Genomic DNA, 19396 nt, shown 5'->3' on the forward strand with positions numbered 1-19396 from the left:
GGGGAACGTGTCTAACTGTACGGATGAAGCAGGGCTCATAAAACTCGGTCTAGTTTCCCTGGATAAATAATAGATACAAAAATGTTTACAGTACTCTTGATATCTCTCCAAAGTCACACGCAGGTTATTCAAGTATCTGAGAGCATCATCAAACATCACATTGTCCTTTAGTCGTCCGGGACGGAGCTAAAGGGTTCGGTGCTTCACCATAAAGCACTATGGTGTCAAACAGTCACTGAAGAAACGTCTAAATCGACTCTTCCTGATGGGAAAACGAATGCGTCTGATGTGCGTCAAGTAGTTCAGAAGCCGCTCCTTGAGATAGGCGCACCGCTGCGGTGCCGCTAAACGCTTGGCTGTAAACTTAAGGCTTTAGTGATATTTCTCCTCACAGTAAAGTCTGACGAGCCGAGGGAGGACCGCCTGCTGCCTGTGATCGGCAGCTGGACTTTCTTTCTTTCCTCCATACTGTAACAAAACCTGAAGGGGCCGGCTAAAGACAATCACTTCAAAATTAGACGTACATTCTTCAAATACTTAGTGCTAAAAAGTCATGTTCCATTACAGTCCCTGTAATCAACATATATTAGCTAAAATATAAATAGCAATTGGGCTATAATACAAGTAATGGGGGGGATTAGGTAGCTCGATTATGCTTGGGAAGGGAAGGGGGATAAGGCTAAAAAACAAAATATCGTAGTGGCCATCTCCCACCACAGGAGGGCACTGTTACATTGGCAATACTGCTTCACTGATTCATCTTGACAGCTACGGTGTCCCATAATACAACCATGAGGCACATTTGAACAGTTACCATACCGACCAGCGTCTGAAGAGCTTCACATCAAAATGAGATATCTGACATCTGCTCTCACAAAGCCGCGACTGGCAAGACGTTAAAGCACATAATGGGTTTCTATGAAAGTTACGAGACATCTTAAGATCTTTGCTTACAAAATAGTTCTGTTTGCAAGGGAAGAATCACCTGCAGAAATATTGAGTGATACATTCCAGGTAACAGTATTTTTCCAAAAATGGATATGCAAGAAAACCCTTAATTTATTCACTGGTAAACTAACATAAAGCACCGATGGTTTGAAACACGTTTGTCACGAAGAAAAATAAAACGCTAACACCTGAGTGTTATCATGTCAGATCGCTCCGACCGGCCTGGTTAGCAGCATGTTTAGAGGCCGCGCACCGTTCTGGACCGTTTCACATCAAACACCACGTGGAGCGCGGCGACAGCGTCCCATCTCCCCCGGACGCCGCCTCACTAGTTGGCCGGGTGGCCGATGTCCAGTCTCCTCTGGGCGGAGCCTCGTTTTCGGGCGAGCGGGGCGGCGGCGAGGACGCTTCCCAGCGTGCCCGGCGTCTGGAAGAACGCCTTGGAAGCGGGAACCACGGCTTCCTTCGGAGTGTGCGGCGTCTGTGGAGGGAGAGAGAGAGAGGGATGTGAGGCTGGAGAACACAGCATCCTGTTCCCACTGGCAGCATAATCATAACAACGAGACACTTTATTGATCCCTGTAGGGAAATTGAACCAGCAGGAACTTAAACTGGCTGCGCGCAACGACTTTGACACTCTTCACCCTGCCGCCCACACACACCTCACAAAGCCCGACCTTTTCTAAATCAATAAGGTCTTCTGGTAAATTCAGCATGCATCTGATCCTCCAAGCAGCACTTTCCTCAACACAGTGACTTGTTTTGACCGCTTCACCATCTTCTTCCACCAGCAGTGCAAATCAGTTTTAGAAGCTGACATTTTATTGTGCTGCTTGGTGGATCCGATGTATACCGACTTACTGAGCACCCTAACAATTTAGAAAAGGTCTTGTCATGTTCTACACGGTAACAAGGCGACATTAAACTGCCAGTATTTGGCGAGAGGTTTGATGAGGCGTTCTCCCACATATTAAGGAGACAAAGAGGGAACAGCATGTTCCGGGGCAAGGTCCCAGCAGCTAAAACCAGACCCAGTTTCCCCATCCCGGGTGTCTTTGTGCGAAGGTGTCATTCTTTTCTACCGGTGTAAAAAGGTAGAACTGGGGGGGGGGGAAGAGCGGACACCCCTGATTTACGCCTCATTACTCGTCCCATCGTTAACAGCGCTCTGTTAATTTGGCGTGCAGCGCCTCCGAGGGAAGTCGAAAAACTCCTCGGTTGGAGGCGAAGAGAAAATGTCAGCAGAGCTATGTTGGGCTTTGCAGACGACGACATTAATCCCCGTTTAATGGCCTGGAGATTAATCAGGCCGGGCCGCGGTGACACAAAAAAGCGCCGTCTAAATGAGGGGAATCCTTCCACAAAACAAAATGCCACACTTGCTCTCATCTCGAGCTGAGTGGAGAGTTGTGGCATTTTGCGGCTGCCTGATAGCAAAAAGGTTATCCATCATTAAGAAGGCAAATCATGTCTAAGTTAATAACTTTTTCGAGCAGAAGTCTGTGTGTATGCATGTGTGTGTGTGTGTGTGTGGGTGGGGGGGGCAGGGCTGTAACAGTATAGAAGTTTCCTTGCTTCAGTAATATTTAATTGCAGCATGTGCTGTTACTTAAGCTGTGGCAGACAGCAGAAAGATAGCTAACAAAATAACAGTTCTGATCAATTCGAATGACTTCAAATTGTACAACCAGGGAGAAAAAAAGCAATAAAACGGGAAAAACAGCTGTAATTAGTGCTAAAACGATTAGTCAATTGACAGAAAATTAATCGATTCGAATTTTGATTATCGATGAATCGTTTTAGTCATTTATCAAGTAAAAATACCAAACATTTGTTGACACAAAAGCTAAGATTCGCTGCTTTTCTCTGTTTCATATCATTATAAAATAAATACTTTAGGGTTTTTTTGGCTGCTGGTCAGACTAAGTAAGCAATGTTAAGACTTCACTGTGTGCTCTGTAAATTTGCGATGGGCATTTGTCATTATTTTTTACATTTTATTGACTAAATGATTAATTGATCACTTAATCAGAAAAATAAATGATAGATTAATCGATAATGAAAACAGTTGTTTGTCTTACCAGTGGCTCTGGAGTGGTGATGCTGACCGTCTGTCTGGGTCCCGAGGGAGAAAGCGGAGCGCCGGCCGGCCCGTACAACCTGGTCTGCTCCGGGGTGGACGGCGACGGAACGGGCGACCTGCCGACCTCCGCCGCCAGGCCGAAGGGCGCCGCCCCCACCACGAAGTGAGCGGGCGACATGACGGCGGGCAGGCCGAAGCTCAGGTTGGCGTGGGCGTCGGCGCCCGGCCGCTGCAGACCGCCGGCCAGCAGCGGGTAGTGGGACAGAGCGGCGGAGGGCAGCAGGACGTACGGCAGCGCCAGGGTTTGGACGCCGCCGGGAGGAAGAGCCAGGCCGGCCGCCGGCTGCCCGGCCGACAGCAGGAAGTTCAGACTGTTCAGACCTGCGGGAGAGGAAGAGGAGACGAAGAGGAGACGCGGTGAGACGCTGTGGCCTTCATCTTGTTTTATTAAGGCCTGCAGTTTGTTTCGTCTTCATGATTTGAGGTGGAAAAAAACTATTTCACTGCACTTTTGCCATCTTACGTCAACATCTCGACTTTTTTCAACTACAGCAGACGTTCTTAATGAAATGTTTCAGTCTTCAGATGATATGCCAATATTCTACGGACTGTGGAAACTAAAATCACCTGCGTTGTTGGGGACGTAGAGGTAGTGTGACGGCTGGGCGAGGTCACTGCCGCCGCCGCCGCCGCCGCCAACCACAGGTCCTGCTTGGAGACTCGGGGAGGTTCTGGTGTTCCCCGTCTGCGAACGATCCCCCGCTTCAGTTCTCATCTGGAAGGAAAAACAATTAGGAATAAATTAACCTGGAATGGGTGATGGCGATTTAAAACAAACGAATAATGCGTGATTCTGCTGCGTCGATCCGACCCCGACACTTGGCACTGTCCCTCCTCCGAGTTATTACCTCCATTCCCCCATCCCACTTAAATAACGCTTCATATCAAAAGACATTAAAATTTATGATAAACGCTCTCCCGTTCGTCGGGGTTAACTTCTGAGAGCTTCTTACGCCAAGTCATTTTCTCGATGTAAAAGTGCGGCGCTTGTAGTCTCGTCTTTTAATCTACCTTTCTAAAAAAGACTTTATCTTACTGTGAAAAATGGGACTTTTCAATTACGAGAAATGCGAGTGGCTAGATTAATTGCATGGGCTTTTCCAATTATGAGATATCCTATACATCACTGAAATGATAACGCCGTCTTTAATTACACCAGGAGCGAGTTATCCTCGTGAGCGAGCGTGCACTAGTTCATAATTTTAATTTAACGGTCTGCTATCCAGAATTATTAACAAGATCTTCTGATTGTGGAGGAAAAAAAAAAAAAATCACACAGGAACAAAATGACGTCAATTCTGTAATCGTATTGTTCCACCGAGCCAAAATAATTATCCTGTTCCAAGTCCAAGCTTTTACTTAACCTTAAGGTAATAAAGGATATTAAACACTAATCACATTTATTTTTTTCTCTATAAGATGGTGGGCAGGCTGCTCATCTTTGTGTTTTTGCTAAATTGAACCAGGAGAAACGTCTCTGGTGAGATTCGACCCTAAATCAGTTGGAACATGCAACACATAAAACATAAAACATCTTCATGATACGAGCGACTCTTTTCCTTAGGTCTGCATAATTAAACATGCATAGTAGTTTATCATGATTTTAATTTGTGTTATATGATTTAGAACGGCTGCTGCAGTTGAAAACATTCAAGATGTTGATAAATGATCAAGATATACTGAGTAAAATCATCAGTATTATCATCTAATGCAGCCTGACCTTTCCCCTATAAACGATATAATTAACTTTTTCTAAATGAAGACATAAAGAAACAAGACAGGCTGACCTTTCGAACACTTCCAGCGCTACAGGAGACCGTTTGGGAATTTCACCTGATCACCAAATCTGATTATCCTTTCCCGATGTTTCCTCTGTGTTCATTCGGTGAGAAAATGAACACCGCTTCCAGAGAAAATGTGAAACAACGAACACATTGTCTGGGATTAGCGGGAGACAACATTAACTCTTATCTATTTAAATCCGGATAATTCAGCCCCACTTCCCTATTAGAACAAAACAGAATGTCGTCCTTATGTTTAGACTTCATGTTTTTCATCCGAGAAAGTTTCTAGCACTGCAGCCTGCACCAGAATGAGAACTGGGACCAAAATAAGGAGGGAAAACCCACTTTTTATTGACTCTTGCTTTTCTGTAATGCATTTTTATTATCGTTCAGGATGTGCCTTTTATGATTCTTGACTTGCTTTTATATTTCTCATCTTGCTATTATTGCTTTTACTGTTTGTTTTGAACCTTTCTGAAGCGTTTTTTAACTATGTTTTGAAAAGTGGGACATAAATAAAGATTATTATACGTGGAACCAAAAACAAAACAGAAACTACCCATCAAGCAGCACTAGTGAATCAAGTTAATATGGTCTTTTTCTGTCAGTCAACGTCCAGACAGCTGACAGTTTTAATGCCTTCCCAGCAAGTGTGTGTGTGTGTGTGTGTGTGATGAATACAAATGAATGTGGGTGAGGTGAAATCAGCAAGCTCCTTATCAAACTCTAGCTTCTAGTTACACCAAACAAGAAAAGGGAATGCCACAGATACACAACACACCACCTCACCTTGTCACGCTCCTCCGACCCAGACGTCTCCCTCTTCTTCACCACCTTCTCCTCCTCCTCCTCTTCTTCTTCCCTCCCTCTCTTCCTCCTCTCCTCGGGCGACCTCTGACCCTCGGGGATCCGGTCCGGTGTCTCTGGCGCGGCGGCGGGCGCTCTGTACAGCATGACCACGGAGGGCTGGGACAGGCTGGGCAGGTAGGCCAGGCGGTGGTGCTGCTGCTGCTGCTGGTGGGAGGAGGAGGAGGAGGAGGAGGAGGAGGAGGTGAAGGGGTCCTCGGGGTGCAGGGGGCTGCTGCTGTGGGTGGGGGTCTGCAGTCCTGCGCCGGGACGGCCGCTGTGGTGATACAAGCGGGACGACGTGAGAGTTTTCCAGTTTAGCTTCATTAGAATTAGAGCTGAACAATTGAATGAAATGAAATCGCAATATGAACTTCAATATGAACTTCAATATGAACTCCAATTTCGAAACCGCAGAGGCTGCAATTAATTTCTTAAGAGAGGAGCGTCCAAAATGGATTTCTAAACAAGGTGTTTTAGAGCTGCAGGTAATCTTTGGTCCATGAATCAAGTACAACATTGGTGAAAACCTTTCATTAGACTCAGACTCAGTAAATCCTGCACACGGACTACACACACTACACACTGACTCTATTTTTGTTGTAACAAAATCACTTTTCTTTAAACAATTTTAAAGTTCTAAAGAATTTATGACAAGAAAAACTTGTCAAACAAACTCGCAATTGCATTCTGTCAAATAATCGCAATTAGATTTTTTTGTCAATATCTTTCACCCCTAATTAGAATCTTTAGAAAAACGAAGTGTGCAGAAGTTTTGTTCCTCTAGTTAAGCTTCATTAAAATAGATGCATCCTTAAAGGAAAAGTCCTCACTCAAGGGAACGTCGGCAGTAGCACCCGAGGGAGAGGAGACTCCTTCTCAATAAACTAGATTTTCCCAGCCAGTCTGGGAATTGGACCGATCACCGTCCAGTCAAACTTGCATCTCTAACTAGGGTTACCGCTGACTCCCATGATGCATTTGGACAAGGCTTCACGTCTGCTTTACTCAAGCGCAGTTTGACCAGTTCTTTCCGGTCACAAGCCTCCGTCTCTAACCTCCAGGCTTACCGCTGCCCCCTCTGCATTTTTACCCAGCTTCACATGTAAAATATCCCTCCTCAGCAGTCGTTAACTTCCCTGTCCCATCATCTGCCTCCCTCCAAAAACACTTAACCAGCCGCAGCCTTCAGACAGCTGCGGTTTTGGCCACGAGCGAGCCAACACATACATCCATAGGAGACAGAAAACCAACAGCCTCAAATCCACCGTCAGCTCCGGTTACACCTAGCTTACAGCTAAACACGGCAGCCAATGCAAACACTGGCGGTTGGCGTGAAATATCATGTATGAGAGACCCAGAGAAAAACCCTTTATGGATTAAATTAGCTGTACAAACGTGGATGAGAAGGGAGTTCCAGTGAGCTTCAGTCAGCCTGTTTAAAAGCTTTGGGGGGCGGGACGACTGAGCGCATCACTTCCTTTTAAAACAGGAATCTACAGGTTTCAGGAAGCCAAATTTAAGACTTTTCAAGACCTTTTTCACGCTACCTTGTTTGAATTTAAGCAAAACAAAGCTGAAAAACCAGTTGATTTTCGAAACAAATCAAAGATGTAAAACTTTAAATGTGCAGAACAAGAAAAGCGACACCAGGAAATTAGTTATTAAGGGACATGAAGTCCAACTGTGTTTAGTTTAGTAAAGCAGATAAGATGCAGATTTTACTACAAACCCTGATCTGGATTAATCCAAGAGTGGACAAAATAATACCTCTATATAACTATTGAATACTTTTTAACGATTTATGCATTTAATTATGCATATTGTGACAGAACAATATTTTTTCCATGCTTTTCAAAACTTTTTGTGCAATTTCCAAACTTAACAAGATCTGGAAATCACCAAATTCCATTTCCAGACTTTCCAGATCTGTGTATTAATCCTGCGATTATCAATTAAGCTTTAATTGTGCAGCCATAGTCTAGAGTGCAGAGTTACACTTGAGATGAACGAGCTTCTCCACTATATATTTTTCAGCGACTGGACACTTTACCCTCGTTACCCAGCTGATGTGCATCCTCTTTAATAACAGTAATGGACTGTCCTTGGAAAAAGGTTGGCAAAAAAGAGCTGCCATGTGCAATAAATGTTGCAAATGATTTGGCTGTAAATTTGTGGAAGATTACTGTAAAAAATAAATCTGAACCAAGAAAATTATAGGATGATTACAGAGTGAACGCTATGAATTATAGGCGTGTGTGTGTGTGTGTGTGTGTGCACTCACTCTGTGGTGTTTCCAAACTGCAGTCGACACACTGAGCCGTGGCTTGACGTCTTTCTGGAATAATCCACAGGCTGGTGTGGCAGACCTGAGGTGTGGGGAGGGGAAACGGTTTATCAGACATGAAATACGAAAATATTCCACTGCACTGATCATATTTCATGTTACAAGCCAAAAATTGCAGTTGTTTGCCGAATAGTGCGATATGAATTTCGATACACGAGGACGCTGCTTTTCCGGGGTTTCTCACGACGAAGGCAGATGAATATGAATATAAAAGGAAACGGCGCCGTAGAGTTTCTCCTCCTCACCTGTCTGCTCCCGGCGCGGGCTGCTGGGGGCGGAGCTGACCTGCCGCTGGATGGCGACGGAGGTCGGCGTGACGTTGAAGGAGGCGTGGCGTGCCAGCTTGGACCTCCTGGCCTCCTGGCCCGCTATTGGCCCGCGAGTGGGCTGCCGGGTCCCGGGTGGAGCGACTTCCACGGTATTTCCTACAGGTGTGATGATGATGATGATGATGATGATGGTGAGAGATCGATTGGCTGTTAGTCGCATGCCAGTAGAAATGACGGACACATTCAATGATGCATTTGGAAGGACGTGGTGAACACTTTGATCCAAAACACCTTACAGTACTATGAGTAGATACAATACTTATATTATTGATTTGATTTAAAGTGTTTTGGTGTCCAGTGATTAACGCAGATAGTCGGCTTTCCCCTACTGACTCTGCCATATCAAGCTATAGATGAAGATTATTCTTCACAACAACAAATACAAGAAGATTTGAGATGATGGGGATCTAAAACCCACAGAAAATGTGTAGTTGTATGTATATCCGGACAGTACAACACTATTTTTCCTTACTTTTTTGGGGGGAAATTTTGTGTACTTTCCTAACTTATCAAGACCGGGAAATTACCAAATTCTTTTTCCATACATTTCCAGACTTGTGTAGAAACCCTAAATGTATAAAGTCATGCAGTTCTCCTCCAAATCAGAACCAACTACAAAAACCCTCTCAGATGGGGTTCCTTAGGACTGCGGTCTGATGTTCATCTATTTTCCTTGACATTAAAAAGGTTTGTGAGCCAGCGATGCCGTCTCTCTTTCATCCTTACCGTTATTTCCGGCGCTGTTGAACTGGACCGGGCCGAGCCACTGGAAGGCCGGCTTCCTGCCCCTCTCCTCCCGGACGTGGACCTTCTTGATGAGGCTCAGGCTCGTCAGCACGTTGGCGATGTCGTACAGACGCCGCACCTTAGCTGAGGACACAGGCACCAAGTTCAGTATGAGATCAGTTTACTTGGAAACCGATGAAACGTAGAAGCAAAGGGATAATTGCAATGACTAAAAACACACATACAAAAAAAAAAATACGAAAAGGGGGGGTCGACAAATTCAAAAACGTCATTGTGTATATTAGGGGATCTGACCAGAAACACACAACAGCAAGAAAACAGAAATATCTCATTAGAAATGGAATAGGATGTTTAAAAATGTTAAAAATAAATAGATAAATAAAATAACATTCCTGTATGGACAGTATTTGTATTACAGGACACACGTGGCTAAAGTTATTTTTTACATAAACTATAAAACATATTTCAGTCTTTGCATACCATGTATTTATTTTAGGGGATGTGACCAGGAACTGAAAACAGGCAGGGAAACAGGAATATTCCATTAGAAATGAATGGAAGTTGTGTGTCCAAAACATCCTGAAAGCTTAAATAATTTTTTTTTATTTCCTGGAGCCCTGCCTGGATGGGATTTGTCTTACAGGAGAGATAACGTAGCTTCTGTAAGTCTTAACATGATGCTGATTGGCTGACCGCACCGGCTGTGTCTCTCTCTTACTTTTGTACTTGCTGTGACTCGACGAGTCCTGGCTCTCCTCGATCAGGATCTTCGCCGCCACGTCCAGAGTCACCGTCTGAGTCTTGGACACCAGGAACAGCATGACGAACTTCTGGCTCATGATGCGCAGAGACTTGTCTTTCCTGTTTCCAGCAGCTGCACAGGACAGAGGTACAAACGTCAGATTATATTTGGATTAGGGCTGAACGATTAATCGAAATTTTATCGAAATCGCAATATGGCCTACTGCAATTTTCAAATCGCAGGAGGCGCAATATTTGTTAAAGGCGAAATGTGTGTCAAAATACCATTTTAAATTAAATATTGTCGTGCTGCAGAGATGTCCTGGCCTACACATCATATTCTACAGACTTAAGAAAACATCTTTGTTTGGTACAGATCCCCGCAAAAATCACACCGTAATCATTTTAATACGTTTTTCAATGAAAATGAGAATAATGATGTAAAAATTATCATTCCCTCTAATATCGCAAATCATATCGCAATTGCAATATCAGTCAAAATAATCGCAATTAGATATTTTTTCAAAATCGTTCAGCCCTAATTTGGATTTATTAGGGTTGCCTAGTTCCATTAATAGTCACAGGAATCTATACATCATATACAATAAGATGAACTTTATTGATCCTCCAGGGGAAACTGGGTCATTACAGCAGCAAAGAACAGAAGTGTAGGTTGGTTTAAAAGGTAATAAATGATGTAAGACACATAAAATAATAAAAACTATTAAAGATAGAACATGCTGTATCTATGGGTGTGTGTGTGTTTGTGTGTATGATCACAAAGTTTAAAAGAAAATCTGAATATTTGCTTCTTCCACATTACTGCCCCCCTACCAATACCTGCAAATTTGTGGTGTTTATCAAAGAAGAAGCCCTTACAATTCTTACGAAACAACCCCTAACCCTAAACATTTCAAAACTGCGAAATAAAACCGAAATAAAAAATGCAAAAACCCTAAAAATGTGTTGACAGGCAGAAAGGACGGCCCGTGTGTTTTGTCACACACGTTGAGATAAAAGACTTAACTCGCTGCTATCATTGTTTTGTTAACTATTGTAAATGCAGAGTCTATTGTATGAGAGGTTTAGTCTGGATTTACCTGTCCTGCAGGCTGACCGACACAAAGCAACTAACAATGAGTAACGACAGCCTCATGAATATGCATTAACGCCGTCTGCCTGTTCAAAGCCTTGGGAGAAGGTTCGGGCTAAAAACAATAATCCTGATTTGATTCCTATTCCTATTCTGTTAGATATTGAGATCACGATTATTAGTGTTGATGTTTTGAGGAACAAAATATTTTACTGCGTTGCATCTTATTAGGGTTAAACTGATATATCAGATATTAAATATCAGACATCAGCCAGTCGGTTTCTCTCTGACCACAGCAACAGGAAAACAGTTTCTTTGCACACCTTATTTTTTCATTTAATTGTTTAATAATGTTTTTTGTAAATTAATTCTTTATGTATTCCATTCCAAATGTATCCCAGAGTTTCTTTACCATTGAACAGGTGTGGTGGGTCACTCTGCCTTAAAGAGCCGCTAACACTAAAACAATTTCAATATTATTGGTTTCAATGGAGAGTTTTATCGTTTAAAATGCTGTTCCACCCTGATAAGGATACAAATCTGAATACTTTTAATTTTTGGGGCATACAAATTGTCAAATTTAAACAATCCTGAACATCTGCACAAAATATTGACAATATTGGCAGCTTCACTACAAAAGAATTGGTATCGGCCTTTAAAAACCCATAATCTTTCAAGTACTGTATTGAAATTAAATGTTTCAATCTTGCCAATATTCTGTGATTATTGAATGTGGAAGCTAAACTTGTGCTATATAATATACACCTAACTGTCCAGCTGTGCGCCTGCGTGACACATTTTCCTGTGCTGACAGCCAGCAGATCGCCCCGGGTGATCCAGATCGCCCCGGGTGATCCAGCGCTCCCCAGCCACAGCAACACTAACGGACCTTAACTAGTTAATGGACGCCCTGCTTGTCACCGGGCCTTAACTTGGTAAATTGCTTCCTTGTCATGTGAGTCCTATTATTATCCAGCCGCATTGCCAAGTCAACACACACGCCCTTGATAATCACTCTTAATGAAAAACTCAGAGGGGGAGGTGGGGGGGAGTCACTATGGAAACCAGGCTTGTTTTCATTCCTGTGGGTTTAAGGTTGAAGGGGAACGCTCATTTAGCTGCAGTGTTAATTTGGCTGCAGCTGCTCCTGGGACGGAGCCTGCACTTCCATTTCACATGTCAGGCGTTTAGCTCCGGCTCTTATCCAATCAGTGCAACAATAAACTGCAACTCCTGTTCACCGATATTACAAGCAAGCAGCGGTAAGGAGTGAAGGACGCTGGGAAAAGGAAATAAGGGGGAAAAAAGGTAGGGAGCAAACTAGAAGGGATTGTTTTTATGAATTAAGAGGTTTTGTATTTCGACTAAGTAGAGGAAGATATGGGAGAGGGGAGCGTCCCAAGTCAGTCTCAAGTCTTGAGGCACAAGTCTCGAGTCAAGTCCCAAGTCTAAATGTAGTCAAGTCAGGTCCAAGTCACCAGAACCCAAGTCAAGTCAAGTCCCAAGTTACCAGAACCCAAGTCAAGTCAAGTCCCAGGTCACCAGAACCCAACCCAAGTCAAGTCCCAGGTCATCAGAACCCAAGTCAAGTCAAGTTACCAGAACCTAAGTAAAGTCAGGTCCAAGTCACCAGAACCCAAGTCAAGCCAAGTTCCAAGTCACCAAAACACAAGTCAAGCCAAGGTCCAAGTCACCAGAATCCAAGTCACCAGAACCCAAGTCAAGTTCCAAGTCACCAGAACCCAAGTCAAGTCAAGTCCCAAGTCACCAGAATCCAACCCAAGTCAAGTCAAGTCCCAGGTCACCAGAACCCAACCAAAGTCAAGTCCCAGGTCACCAGAACCCAAGTCAAGTCTCAGGTATTCTCTTCATGCATCAAATGCAGTCTCAAGCAATTAAAATTGGGACTCGAGTCCAGGTCACATGACTCGAGTCCCCGCCTGTGATCGGTCAGTTCCTTACCGCTAGCGGAGTCTCCCTCGCCGGCCTCGTCGTCCCGGCTCGGCCCCGCCCCCCTGGCCTCGGCGCTGGGCTCCATCTGCAGGTGGTATCCCTGCTGCCGGCCCTTCCTCTGCAGCTCCTCCAGCGTGCCGGACAGCCGCTGCCGGCCGTACCAGGTGTAGCAGTTCTTGGCGATCCGGCCCACGATCATCAGAGACTCGAGCACGTTGACGATGTCGTAGATACGCCGCCGCTCCACTCCTGACCACACACACACACACACACACACACGGGTTAGTGTCAGTGTGTGCTAATAACACGTCAGCCTGAACAAGGGGTTCAGGGGTTCAATTCCCACTGGAGCCATCCATCCTCAAAAACATGAATGCACTCATAATTTGAATAAAAACATTCACAAAGTGGCATATCGTCGCTGTCAGATGAATCTCCCAAATGTCAACCTTTCAAGAAAAACAGCCTTGTTTTCAGATTAATCATCATGACTTTCTTTAGTTTTTCCACTGGGTTTTGAACGGGTTTCATAAGCCTTCAGGGTCATAGAATTGTCTCAATCCTTCAACTAAAATTAAAACATGAAAATCACCCAAATTAAAGGTTTTCACAAAACAACAGTGATAAGTTAGGATTAAAATGAGCAGGTTAGATAAAAGATTCAGTAGGATGTTTAATATTTTCAATCTCAAATGATTAGAAAACAGAAGCGCCTTGCTGCAAACTGCAACTCAGCACCATTCCATTATATACAGCAGGATATAATGGGGTTGGTATGAAAAAGCGGTCTCCATAGCAACCGCCCCCAAATCCAATAGCGCATAAAAACTTTATCACGCTCGTGAAACGGACATTAGCCGCCTCCATTATCGCCCCCCCATCCCCCACGAGGTGTTTCCAATTACAGCACAGGCGCTGGCTGGGACTCGTCACGCTCATCAATACAGACATTACACACCCCGCCCTCTCCCTTCTCTCATTGGCTCTTACCCAGGTTGGTCGCCACCTCGTCCAATGAGATCCAGATGGGGTCATGGGCGGGCGGGTAGTCGGGGTAGAGGGCCAGGAACTTCTGGCACAGCAGACCCAGACTCTTCTGCTTCCTGCTGGGCTTCCTGTCTGCGTCGTCTTCTTCCTCCACCGCCTCAAACTGAACAACAAACACACAAACAAATAAACAGATGAAACTGAATGTAAAACAAATGGAAAAATGGAATGGAATAAAAATGAAATCTTACAGTGAGGCGTTGTTTCAGCTAAGCAATCTGACTGATCAAAGTCGTGTTATAACCGTGCTGATAATTCCAATAAAGTATTATAATTTTGATAATTATTAATCATCATTTATCAAGAAAATATACCAAATATTTGCTGTTCACAGCTTCACAAATGCTAAGATTTCCCTGTTTTTCTCCATTTAATATCATTATAAAAATGAATACTTTGGGTTTTTTGTCTGCTGGTCAGACTAAATAAGACATTTTAAGAATCACTTTGGGTTCTGGTAACTTGTGATGGGCATTTGTCATTATTTTTGACATTTTATAGCCTAAATGATCAATTGAAAAAATACTCATTAATTGCATCCCTACAATAAAGCATTACAAGCCCTGCTTTATTGGTTAATTTGCTAACTATTATGGTAACCGGAGAGCTTTGTGGTTTTCTCCTGTTTTTTATTCTCATGTATGAACAGAACTTCAGAGAAAACTTTTCAGACACTACATGTGTTGGCTTTATAAAAGCCATAATAGCCTCGAGGTTGATCTGTACTGTGACTAAAGGGACTTTGATGCAGCCTGTTGCATCAGAGTCACAGTAGAGAACGATCTCTCGGGTTTGACTGCTATAATAAATCCTCCATCATGAAAAGTCAGACAGCGATGAATCTTTAGCGTGAAAATATATATCAATATGTCAGATTGAAGTCTACAGCTTGTAAAATAAATTACATCAATCTCATGTCTTCGTTCAGAGCCTCAAATCAAATTGCTTTTCTACACCATGTCTACAGGCTGCAGAATTCACTGCTGCTGACTCAGTGTAGTGTTGAATAATTCAGTTAATAAAACAGTATTCAGTCTTTCAGTCCCTAAGATATTATATACATATTATATAGAGTGAAGAGTTTAATTCCAAAATGCAATTATCGCTAATTTGGAAAGAAGTCACACCTCGGCTTTAACAAATAATCATATCACAAAGGCTCGGAGTGACTCAGCATGTTGCCTTTTTCATACGCGGAAATGACTTTATTAGGCGTAATGGAGAGTAATTTCATTTGCGCTTTGGAAAGTAGGTAATCTAGAGAGTTCAGCCTCTAATGTGGGTAAAACTGAATCTTATCATGTAATGATCTTTTTCCCCTTCTACTAAAAAAAACTCTGATTCTACAAATGATTCCTATTGAAGGCTTAGGTGATGAAGACTGTGATATACGGTCGGTTTGACTGTTGACAAAATGTACTTATTGTAAGCCTCTTTGGAGTAAAGCGTCTGCTAAATGACATAATATAATGTAATGTAATGTGACTTGGGTTCAAAGACCTTTACCTAGTAAATATAGGATGGAATCATTTTTTGAACCACTGAATTTCAAGTATTTTTCTCCGAAGCCCTTCGACTATTCTGCTGTACCTGCAGTGTGGAAAGTTGCCACCAGTCAAACACTGGTAAATATTGGCTGTGGCTGGTAGGTTTATCTAATTTAGCAAGTAACCACCTTTCATTCACAGCTGACTTTTTACAGTGTGTTTGTGGCAGTTTTACTCCATCCCCAAGAGGAACTGTTTGGGGGGAAAAAATCAAGTTCTGCTCTCTTTTAAGCCATCGGAAGTTACGAGGAAGGATGTGGTAACTAGTTAGTTAAGAGCCACGAGTTTCATTTTACAATATACTAATTTGGTTCAACTGTATATCCTTCAAGAAAGCATTATCTGCAGTACCAATGTAGGATAGATGCAGAACAAATGCATGAAAGTGGACTTCTATCTATTCTATTCCTCTTCTATTCTAAAATTGGTTTGACTTGTGGAAAAACCACGTCTGTTTCCCGTGTCCCGTACCTGACAGGAGTCTTCCACCTCGGTGTCCTCCACCGTCTCTGGGCTCGCCGGCTTCTCCGCCTCCCTCTCGTTCTCGATGGGCCTGAACAGAACCTTCTTCATCTCTCGGTCCCGGATGTCCGGGCTCGCCGCGCTGATCAGCATCTTCAGGTTGGCGGTGGGCGTCCAGGGCTCCGCCAGGGCCGACCAGTCCGTGTGTTTGATGGGGGTGAGGTGGGCGAGGTCCGGGGCGGCGGCGGCAGCGGCGGCCTTCCTGCTCACCAGCCAGACCGGGACGGAAGAGTCTGTGGATCTCCTCCTCTCTGTGCAGATGTTTTCCTGTGAGGGGGAGAGGATTGTGTGGTTTGAGTTAAATGAATTGGGACGAGGGTTAAGGTGTGTAGCGTTGGCTGGATTGGTTGGTGAAATTCAAGGACTCAAAATTGTCACGTTTTGGGGTAAGAAATGAGATTGGTCAGATTTAGACACAGTAGATGCCTAGATTTTCCTCCTGATCCTGACAAGTCAATAAATCCTGGTGAAATCCTTCATTTTCAAGCTGCTGCTGTACAACTCTAATCTCCATCTCAGGATTTTCCTCAGGATGTGAAATAAATAATAAATGTTAAGTACTGATGCTAGAACAGAGACAGCTGAGGCATACTGAGGAATTTGTGCGTTATATTTTAATTAGATAATTAAGCACCTTCAAGGCCATCTATTCATTTTCCAAAACTTTTAAAGGCCTTGATTTGTTTTTTTCTCAAATCCACAAACTACTGTCCCACTCTCTCCTGTAGGAACAGCCTAATCCTTCAGGTATAACCATGTATCTCATTCTCACCATGCCACTATGTCACCACAAATATTTCTCTGTGATTTTGCAACCCCTCACCCAGTTGTATCATACTAAACCTGCCACACTGTTCAAGCCTGACCTGAGATCAAGTGTTAATCTAACTCACCTTTTGTTCGTTTTTGCTGCCATCCTCCTCCTCCGGCTCTACAGTAACACTTTTCCTTGGGGTGGTGAGGTCTTTCAAAGCCAGGCACTCAACTTCCATCTGGAGAAAATGGCAGTCAGCACATAAATCAGAAATTACATAGAATAAATGTTAGATATCTTGATGAAAACCTCAGTGGGTGGATGGTGAAGTTGGATGGATCAGCTAAGTAAACTTCAAAGTCACAAGTCAAGGAAACTTAGACGAGTGGTCAGCTGAATTTGGCGCAAAGACCTTGCGCTAACTACCTTTAGCCCATAGCAAGCTAACTGCACTAGCCTACCTGTATTACAATATCCACTGAATAAAACACCTAGCTTATTGTCAGTTTAACTTCCTGGCCTGATATTAATGCAGCGGGTAAATACACATATCTCTGCATAACGTTAAAAAAACTAACTATAAGCCATGAGCTAAGTTAACACGTAACTTAGCTTTGCAAGGGGCACTTCACTCAAATTATTCCCTCTCTCCTAACAGTAAACCGGGGCTGAGCTGTGCAGTATTTGTGAAAGGCAATAAAGCAGAAGTCGTGACTTATTTATAAAGCCGTTACAGCTAATTTAGCTTTAATTAGCCAGTCAGCTAACTCTATTAGCTCAGCTGATCATCGCATCATAGCATGCGAGAAAACCACTGGAGGGAAAATATCATTCCTCACCTTTCTCGCCTGTTCCTGTGAATGAGTGAAATATTCCAGTAGGGTTGTACGTCCAGGTTTACAGTCTTGTCAGCGCGTGGTTTCTTCAGATCAACATAGCAGCTAGTTTCCCTCTCTAAAATAAGCGGGTAGTCCTCCTCGGCTCGTGCCTCCGGTTGTCTTGAGACTCCTGGCCGGTTAACGGGGGGAAACAGCAGACTGGCCCGGAGAGACTTCAGCATCACCCGCTCAAGCTTGTTTTCTGGCGCTCTCCGGCATCTGGCTCGCTCCAGCCAATCAGCGTCTACGTGCTTTGGTGCGTACTTCCGCAAGAGTACGTGATTTGATACGCTCCCCGGCGTCCACCAATGGGCGTGCGCGGACGACCACGCCTACAGAGTTTTGTTGGCGGGGCAACCGGCGCGCTCTAAACCGGAGAGGAGAAAGAAGTAAAGAGCTCTCACTCTGTCGCTATTTCAGGGTCCCGCAAATGTCATCACGAAGGGCGGCGGGAAAAGTTAATGGAAAAGTTGCGCGACGTAGTTTGTTTGGAGTGAATTACACACAGACCGCTTCACTCCTGTATTCCAGTATATTGCAAATTACTTGATATATATATATATAAGCAATATCTACCGAAGTGATGTTCATTCCTGACCTGATTTCGGTGGAATTGAGAGAACTTATGATTAAACATAACAAGGCAGGGGCAGTCTTAGTTATTATTAATTTCCACTTCTGCTACCTATGCCATCTCTACTGTATGAGTAGCACTTCTGCTGCAGTTTTTTTTTTTTTTTTTTTGTAACTATTGAGTGATTCATCTTCTCTATAGACGATCTGTGTCTTGATTTCAGCAGGGAGCTTCCCCGCGGCTCTCAAACCGACCCCGGCGGCGTGTTGAGTGGCGAAGCCTCGCACCTAGAAACCCGCTATTAATACCTCTAACCTAATCACCCAGGCTTTTGTCTCCGCGGCGGCCTGTAATTAGCTTTTCGGCTCAGGCAGACAGATGGGAGGATGGGGAGGGGAGGGGAGGGGAGGGGGGAGAGAGGAGTGGCGCTAATACTACCTGGGACACAGCGCGAAAAGTTGTATTGGGAGAGCTCGGTTTGTGCCAGGGTCCCGCCCGGCAGGCATCCCACTGTCTGAGGACTTACCCCAAATGTTGCATAATAGCCCTCAATACACACAATCTGCCGCCAAATCCATTTCAGTCGACTGAATGTGCAAAAGGGAATAAAAAGTTCTAATACTGCCCTCATAAAAAGAACTAGGATACATTTATATAGGGATCCTACACAATTATCACGTAAAAACTACAACATTAACTACATATAATATCTTACAGAGTATTATAGTGACACGATAAGAGATTTAAAAGAAAAAGACTAGAAAGTATGATAAGGTCATAAACTCACTAGATAGTACCAGAGACAGTCACTATAGGAATGTTTATTTTTCATTAGAGTTAATATATTCTAACAACAATTGTCACTCAAAGTGCAGCCTATTTTCAATAGCTTTGTAAAAAATATTGATTGTTATTCACTTGACTTGAACATCAAATCAAGTGGATTTTTGGCCCGTTCATGCAGATGTGCAGATGGCTCCGGCTGTCTGCACTTGTGAAAAGCTCTGATTGGACTGTGTGTGTTTGTCTGGCTGAATGCTTTATATTCTGAGAGTGTGTTATGATAATGACAGAGAGACAGAGGATCAGTGTGTTTGCATATAACACTAACTTTGTTTTTACCAGCTCATGTTTACCCTCATT

General features: G+C 43.6%; 1 protein-coding gene across 1 annotated transcript; it reads right to left on the reverse strand.

The window, feature by feature from the left end:
- Nucleotides 1-1156: 1156 nt before the first annotated feature.
- e2f7 (E2F transcription factor 7) lies at nucleotides 1157-17810 on the reverse strand. Its single transcript, XM_078281916.1, has 14 exons — nucleotides 17641-17810; nucleotides 16941-17039; nucleotides 15997-16314; nucleotides 13922-14081; nucleotides 12941-13180; nucleotides 9863-10018; nucleotides 9124-9267; nucleotides 8314-8493; nucleotides 8006-8090; nucleotides 6952-7018; nucleotides 5665-5889; nucleotides 3659-3806; nucleotides 3030-3412; nucleotides 1157-1429 (listed from the first exon to the last, which is right to left on the reverse strand). Exons 2-14 carry the CDS (start codon nucleotides 17037-17039, stop codon nucleotides 1277-1279), a joined length of 2358 nt encoding a protein of 785 aa, XP_078138042.1. The 5' UTR covers nucleotides 17641-17810; the 3' UTR covers nucleotides 1157-1276.
- Nucleotides 17811-19396: the final 1586 nt, after the last annotated feature.

This window comes from Centroberyx gerrardi, chromosome 24 (genome assembly GCF_048128805.1).
Source record: "Centroberyx gerrardi isolate f3 chromosome 24, fCenGer3.hap1.cur.20231027, whole genome shotgun sequence".
In the NCBI taxonomy this organism is placed as follows: Eukaryota; Metazoa; Chordata; class Actinopteri; order Beryciformes; family Berycidae; genus Centroberyx; species Centroberyx gerrardi.

Bases quoted from the DNA above. Each gene is read 5' to 3' on its own strand.
- e2f7 (XM_078281916.1), bottom strand. From the start codon at position 17,039: ATGGAAGTTGAGTGCCTGGCTTTGAAAGACCTCACCACCCCAAGGAAA. The intron at 8,494-9,123 runs GTAAGGATGAAA...TCACACCTGTAG, and splicing joins CAACAGCGCCGGAAATAACG to GAAATACCGTGGAAGTCGCT. The intron at 8,091-8,313 runs GTGAGGAGGAGA...CCCACACCTCAG, and splicing joins CCCGCGCCGGGAGCAGACAG to GTCTGCCACACCAGCCTGTG.